Here is an 8156-nt window from a genome sequence, read left to right on the forward strand (position 1 = left end):
TTTTCTTCACTGAAAACAAACTTTCGTACATAACCCAAAAATGACGAAAAATGTCCACCATGTGAATGCGGACGTGAACGCGGACCCGCGGACCCAAGGCCCACCCGCTTTTGTTAATCGCTGTCTATATATATATCTCAGTTCCAAGGGTTTTTTTTTGTGTCAGGAGGCAGAGGGGAATCTTTGCGGCTACAGGTGTGCGGCTACAGGGGTGCGGCTGGAGAAAGAGATAGGCAAAGTATTGAGAGAATTTGAGAGAGAATTTGAGGAGATTTTGAGCAGTCCCTTCTAGGGTTTTGTGCATCTCTTTGAGAGGTATTTGTGAGGGATTTGAGAGTTTGTTTGAGGGTTTAGATTGTGAGTGATTGTAAACCCTAGTTGTATTCTCTCCCTCTATTAGTGGATCTCCCTCCTCCTTGCCCCGTGGACATAGGCAATTTGCCGAACCACGTTAAAATTGGTTGTACTGCTTTTGTGTGATTTGTAATAGCTTTTAGGGTCCCTCGACGCGCAGTCCTAGAGCTGACGAGAGGAAGAGCTAATATCCTACTTTGATAGGTTATAGGCTTCAGATTCTTGTTCCCTTTGAAAAACAAGAATTCTTATTGCGACCTGACTCTCTTGTTGTGCTGCCGAAGTGCTGCCGAAATTTCCGCTGCGCGCAACAAGTGGTATCAGAGCCCAGATTTTAGATCTAGGGTTTTTTTGGTGGATGAAGATTTTGTGTGAAGCTTGGTTCTTGGAGTTCTCGGCTTCGGTGGAGATAGCGTTAGGAGTTGCCGTTGGAGATTTCGCTTTCCTCGTGTGGATAGGAGATCTATTTGGAATCCGATCTAGGGTTCAGTTGGGTGGTTCCTAATTCTATCAAATTTGTTCTTTCTCTACAATTTGGAGTTAGTTCGCAATGGGAGAAGAAGGTGAAAGCAGCAAATCGATGGCGGGTACAATACAAGTTGGTTTTCAAAACACCAAAATTAGTGTGGTGAAATATGACGGAAAAATCAACTTTGGTTTGTGGATGAGCGACGTACAGGATGCGTTAAATGCTCAGAATTTGGAAGAGACCATCATGGTCCACGAGAGGCCACCTAAATATGAAGAGGCGGTATGGGAGAAAATGAATAGGAACGCTTGTGGGGTGATCAGGTCATGTTTGGAACAGGAGCTGAAGTATGATGTGATTGGGGTGACGTCTGCGATGAAGATGTGGGAAATTCTCAACAATAAGTACCTTACGAAGAGCGTTGAGAACAGGTTGCACTTGCTGCGAAGACTCTTCAGATTTCAGATGTCCAGAGGCACCTCACTAGCGGCTCATGTGAACAACTACACTAAGTTGTTGTCGGACTTGGCGAATGTTGATGAGAAGATATCGGATGAGTACAAGGCGATTATTTTGTTGGGCTCCTTACCGGATGAGGAGTATGATACCTTCGTGCTCACTTTGTTGAACGGGAGATCTTCTATCAGCTATAGTGAAGTGACTAACGCTTTGACGAACTACGATTTGAGGAGGAAGGACAAGGAGACTTCCCGCGCTAGTACTTCAGGAGAGGCCTTGTTACATACAGATGCCAGCACGATATTCTTTTTTGTTTGATATTTTCCACTTTTATAATATTCTTTTAGCCTGTTCAGGCTTCTACAATTTTCTTATGTCGAAAAATTGACATAAGAATCAACATAATGATCTCATTGACAGAAACTGTTATGAACTAAAATAACGAAATTCCCAAAAAAGAAAACAGAAAAATTAACAATATGATGGATGTGCTAATGATGAAGACACAAGAGTAAAGAAATGCAAAGAATAACAATAATTTATATCTCTATTCACAAATAAGTTTTTAATTTCTCGTATGAGACCTAAAGTTACATTATAAGCCTGAACAGGCTAAAAGAATATTATAAAAGTGGAAAATATCAAACAAAAACAAGTAACCTTTTCCTCTTTAATACACGGATAAATCTATAACCAGACCTTTCTTCTTCAACGAAACTCTCTTTCTTTCTCCATACGAAAATTCCATCTTCTGCTCTCTTTCTCCTTTGTTACTCTGTTCTTGTACTTTGAGATTTATAAACAATATACAAACAACCACGAATTTAATATTTGCAGGGTTTATCCAACTTACTGACTCATTTGATATTGCCTCAAAACTATTTCGGCGTATAATAGCTCATTCCATGAATCAGGCACACCAGGGAGGCACCAATGGCTGCAATCTTGAAATCTTAAAGGGTCTTTTCTCTCCTCTTCAGTAAGATTTTGCTTTCGGTAGACAGAAGGATGAGCATCCTTTCTATAATCGGTAAGTCTAGTGATGTTCATAAAGGAAACAGGGGTTTTCATTTCTTTCAGCACTGACTCAAGAACATTCATCTTTGGAGGATAAGAGGATAAATACCTCTCATCCTCTATCGGCTCTGTCTCTCGGTCACATGCCCCTCCAGAGTTCCATTGCCCTCCACTAAACAACAAAAAGAGAATTCAATTAAGTTCATTCCAGTTGGTAATGCATAACTTGAAAGTAACAAGATTTCAACATAATTTTTTTTGCACTCTTTTACCCTCAGAGAACTCACTAGTTTCACTGGCCAGGACGATATAACAAACCAAGGGTAAAAGAGAGGGGGGGGGGGATCTATCTGCAACAATAAAACTACACGGGCAGTGAGTGCAAAACAACAATAATATAGGGGTTCTTCTTTTTAGTTCATTGCCAACAATAATTTGTTTAGTTCATTGCCCTCCATTAAACAATAGAAAAGAATTCAATTTAGTTCATTGTTGTTGGTAATTATCCCTGGTATTAACGTAGTTCTGAACTTACTACCCATGCAGTTACACTGTTGCAGATAGACCCCCTGACTTAAAATTTCTAAACTCTTTTACCCTCGGGTGGACTCGCTAGTTTCGCCTAGGGGCAATTTATGACAAAAATTCACCAAGGGTAAAAGAGTCGAAAAATTAAGCAATGTGGACTATCTGCATCGATGAAAAAACAAGGGTATCCTACAGGGGGTTTAAGCGTGCAATTAAACTTGTCTCTTGCTTTGGTGAAGTTATACTTCACCAATTCTAATCAAGAAAGAAGGGATAAAATCACTACCTGAAATGAACAGCAGAGAAACCCCTGAAGAAGACAAGGGTTTTCTTCGGATTCACATTGGCATCTACCCACCTTGCCCATGTATTGAGAGCTTTATGGAATGCTACCACAACATTGAGCTCACCATAGACTCTATTCCCCTCTTGATAGTAGCCTTTCCTGTATAGAGAATTCCAATGTCAGCCTAAGTTCTAGGTAAGAAGAATAAGGCTAATTCCTAAGATTATGAAGTGCATAGCTATGACAGTTTTCAGTTACCCTTTTGAGGTCTTCTCATGAGTCCACCAATGGCCTGTGTTGAAGATAATGACATCGGCATCCTTGTAGTTGGAAGATGATCTCTCAATTATATCAAGACGCAAAGTTTCTTTCGTCTCGTTCCCATCGGGCATCTCCCACTCTTGAACAAGAAAAGGGGAACGAAAAAATTCCACGGTGGCATTATAATCCTATCAAATGAATATAACGAAGAAACGAATTAGTCCAACAATTAAGAAAACACCAGTATTAAGAAATAAATTAGCATTATAGGCGGCAGTCTACCTTAAACAAGAAAGAATAAGACCCTAGCGTTCTGAATTCGCGACGACCAGAAACCTCAAAAACCTTGCTCTTATCCTCTACCGAGTTCCTCAGGATACAAACCAGAGACTCCCACATGTTCCTATTGAGAGAATCACCAACAAAAACTAGGCGCTTCCCCCTCAGTCTCTCCAACATATCAGTTGCATTCAATCTACATTTAAATTTCAAGCAGTTGGGTACTTCTAATTTCGAATCAAGTAAATAAATCAATATTAAAACTAAAACAAAGCATACGGCAATTGAAGACTGGATTAAAACACGAAACAAAATGATGGAATTTTCTCATGTTAGATCTACATTGGAGCATCGGGTTTGCCAAAAATGAACAGATCCTGTAAAAATTTCAGCCGCAATAAAAACATACAGCAAGTGAAAAACATAGGATTTTGCCTATTCTCGGTCCTGAAAACCACATCGAATCAAAACAATGATCCGCTGTGGAAATTGTTCTCACCTTGGGATGTTGCAACCAGTCGGCTGCCATCGTAGCTTCTGATAATTTCGATCTGGCCTACCATTGCGATAACAATTAAAAGACTCGTCAATATTAGGGCAAGATCCCTCGGGATACAGAGGATAAGATTCATCTTTCACCCAATGCCCATGAAACAAGTCACAACCAATCATATCTTCAATCCGCTTCTCTTTCTTCTTCTCGTTGCTCCCATTTGAACTCAGCTCCATCGATTCGTTCGTTTTCGCAATCGAACTCGTAGAATTGGCCTTGGATTCTTTCTGGGTACTCGACGGATCTACATTAGATTTCAAAGGGGCTTCACTAGTTGAAGTTCGGCTCTCTTTTGAAACTGCAATTCCTTGTGATTCGGTTTCGCCCTGGGTCTTGTTCTTGCTCTCTGAGACTCCGCCTTTCTTGATCACAACCTCAGTGGTCCCCTGTTTTCGCTCTGTAACTTCACTTCCTCCGGGTCCAATCGCGGTTTGATTCTCTTTTGAAGCTCCAATTCCTTGTGACTCGCTTCCATTATCGGTCTGGTTCTTGCTCTCTGAAGCTTCACCTTTCTTGATCTCAACCTCAGGATTCCCCTGTTTCTGCTCTGTAACTCCGCTCCCACCGCCAGTTTCTGTTGAATTCTCATTCAAAACCCCACCATCAGTCTGATTCTCCCGCAAAACTCCATTTTCTACAGACCCAAATCCAACCTGAGTCTGATTCTCTATCTGAGATCCATTGACCCCGGACCCACTTCCCAAAATCCCACCTTCAGAATGCCCACCTCCTCCATCAACCCCATCGGCCACCGACGACGAAGAATTGGGGAAGAAGTGGGAGAAGAGGGAGGAAACCTGGGATCGATAGGGATCGATCGAGGCCTTGAATGATGAAGCCGAGGAAGAAGAGAAGAGGTTGTAGAACCAAGGGGAGGACGCATTGGTCGATGGGTTGAAGGCCAAGAACGCAGTGCAGGCTACAAAGGCGAACGCAAAGCCATAGACGAAGAGCTTGGTTCTTCTTGTTCTCGCTGCTGAGATGAGGGCCTTGAGATCGGAGGCGATGGAATTTGGGTTTTGGCTCTTCATTCTAGAGAGAGGGAGAGAGGAGAGGGAGGGAGGGAGAGAGAGAGAGAGAGGTTATTTTGGGGTTTGAGAGAGTACAAGGAAGAGAAAAGTGGGGGGTGAGGATATCAAGGGCTTTAACTGGAGCCGAGATTGAACTGTTGATTTGGTGGCTGGAAGTGGGCATGGATTTGGGTTATATTATCGGATTTGCCATTGGGTTTGTTTGGAAAGTTAGGATTATTAATGAACATTTATGTGTTAATAGATATAGATATAGTTATAGCTGTGGTTAGAGTGGAGAGTAAATCTAAACTTATTGATGTATCTTCAGTCTGGATATGTAAGTAACATTTGTTTTGATCCTTACCACATTTTTAGCATTTGAAAATGAACGTAATTTAATCTCTCTAGAAAGATTCTCTTTGAGCTTTTTGAATTTCAACCGTAAAATCCGGTTATTTATTAAGGATATACTCTGTATCTTTGGTTTCTGAATTTATCAACTTCCATTAGAGCATATTTGGTAACTGGGAAGTCAATTAAAAATGCGTGAAAAATTTAAAAAGTGGCTTTCTATTTTTATCACATTTGTCATTTGACAATTAAATGGAAAGTGATTAAAAACTGAAAAGTGCCACATTAGCATTTTAGCTTATTTCACTTTCTCCAAAAATTAGAGAAAACGGATGGAAAGCGAAGAGATAGGAAAGAGAAAATATTTTATTTAAAATTTTTTATACATCATTTTAATTTATTTGTCTAGTTTCTACTATGACTTTCTATGATAACCAACATAACAAAAAGAAAGTAAGTGTTACATCATTTATCAACTTAGTTTTCTCTCTTTTTACTTTTTAACATCCAAATAAGATTTTACAAAATAGAAAGTAATAAGAAAGTAACTTTGTGAGAAAGTACTTTCTCTTTTCTTTCACCTTCTATTTACTTTCCGCTTGCTAAACATGCCCTTAATGAAATGTCACCTTCTTGAGATAACTTGCTTGTGCACCTCAAAAAGGCTAAATGACGCTCATACACCCTATTGTGTCGCTAATTTGAAACTTAAATATAAATATCTTAGGTTGTAAAGCGTAGCACTTTGATACCATAGGTTGTAAAAACGTAGCATTTTAATATCCTAAGTTGTAAAGAAAATGGACACATACTTTATTGTTTTCATTACCTTTACACTTAGGGGCTGTTTGGTTCGCTATTATAAGGGGTGAAAAACTCAGAAAAACCCCTCCACGTCAGAGTTTTAGCCCTCCACGTCAGTTTTTTTGTTTCCGTCCATTTCTTTGTGCCGCTTTGGTTCGCTCGGATGGAAGAGGGAAAACTCTGCTGAAATCGCCGCCAACTAAGATTTTTTTCCCTCTCCGATTTCCTTCCCCAACCAAGTGAAATTGATAAAAACTCTGCCACGTCAGATTTTTTTCCTTCTCTGCTTTGTTTACAAAAGTTTTCCTTTTTTTCTATGCGAACCAAACACAAGAAAAATAAATACATTGGTTTCCCACCATTTTTTATGTGCGAACCAAAGCAAAACAATCTATTTCTTGGAAAAGTTTGGAAAACTTAAAACTTGTGTTTCTTTACATGAAATTGCATTTCTCTATATCAAGAAAACGAACCAAACAGCCCCTTAATATTCTAGGTTGTAAAAAAATAACACTTTAATATCCTAAGTTATAAATAAGTAGCACTTTAATACTAATAATATAGTACTTTAATACATTTTATTAGTTATCAGTATATATTTCTAGAAATACTCATGTGACAATTAACAGAAGGTACTAACAGAATGTACTAACGTGTCAAATTTTAATAACTTAGAATATTAAAATATTATTTTTTATAACTTAGAATATTTAAGTAACAGCTAGCCTCTCAAAAATCATTTAAAGCTACTTATATTATGTAATATTTACTCCTCGAGGGGGACAATTTGCCTCATAACTTTCCATGTGAAAGAAAACTTTGTCTTGCTCAAAGCCTAGCGTATGATAGATTTATAATGGGGTACGGTGTCATGTATTTAATCCAGTATCTCATTTGTTTCCTAGCAAATGTTCAGGAACACCTGAAAAAAATCGTGCAAAGCTCCTGTTGGTCTGTGGAATTTAGATTTGCCCATATTCTAATGGAGAAAAAAATTAAATAAAAATAAGATAAATTTAGGAGAAAAAAAACAAAAAATATAAAAATGGAGTTGAGGAAAAAAAATAAAAGTAACTTCTCATTGATGCCCATATTCTATTGCCATGATAGGATCTCCATGGTACAAAAGAAATATATAATAGTTAGTAGTGTGTATAAGTATAATGACTAGATCTCTATCTTTATTGCATTCGTAATCTTTACGCGTATTAGTTAGTTTATTTTACCTACAGATATAAATCTATCGTTTTCTGATGATTATAACTGTCTAGATTATATCTGTAAATAAATTCTCATCCATGCAACAAATTAAAATCTTTTGATTCTTAAAATTAGTAATAATGATTATATCAAAGAGTCTCATGTGAGGAAAAATGCTTTAGGGACCCAAAAACATGAGACCCTACATAAGACATGTGAGTTATCAGCTCCATATCCTATGATACACTATCCATAAACAGTGCATTATGAATAGTATATCATGAGACAGAGAACCGACACATCATCTATCCCATATTTTTTGGGCCTATTAGACCATCTCCAACCCATTGCACCAAAATAGTACAAATTTTGCACCAAAATGGTGCAAAAGTCACATCTAACAGTAATTCATCTCCAACCCACTGCATCATTTTTTGCACCAAAAAAGAATATTCTCAGTATATTCCTTTTTATCTACTTTTATATTATCATTTTCTATTCCCTATATTTTTAACTATATCAACAATTAACCCCACATATCAAATTTTATTTTCATCACATATTCCTTTCTATCTACTTTTG

At 38.1% G+C, this 8156-nt stretch overlaps 1 protein-coding gene across 1 annotated transcript; it reads right to left on the minus strand.

Annotated features, from left to right (window-relative positions):
- Nucleotides 1812–5325, minus strand: LOC109845264 (protein trichome birefringence-like). The gene is made up of 5 exons (XM_020414498.1): nucleotides 4153–5325; nucleotides 3657–3849; nucleotides 3372–3562; nucleotides 3114–3272; nucleotides 1812–2471 (listed from the first exon to the last, which is right to left on the minus strand). Exons 1-5 carry the CDS (start codon nucleotides 5235–5237, stop codon nucleotides 2132–2134), a joined length of 1968 nt encoding a protein of 655 aa, XP_020270087.1. The 5' UTR covers nucleotides 5238–5325; the 3' UTR covers nucleotides 1812–2131.

This window comes from Asparagus officinalis, chromosome 6, assembly GCF_001876935.1.
Source record: "Asparagus officinalis chromosome 6, Aspof.V1, whole genome shotgun sequence".
Taxonomy (NCBI): domain Eukaryota; kingdom Viridiplantae; phylum Streptophyta; class Magnoliopsida; order Asparagales; family Asparagaceae; genus Asparagus; species Asparagus officinalis.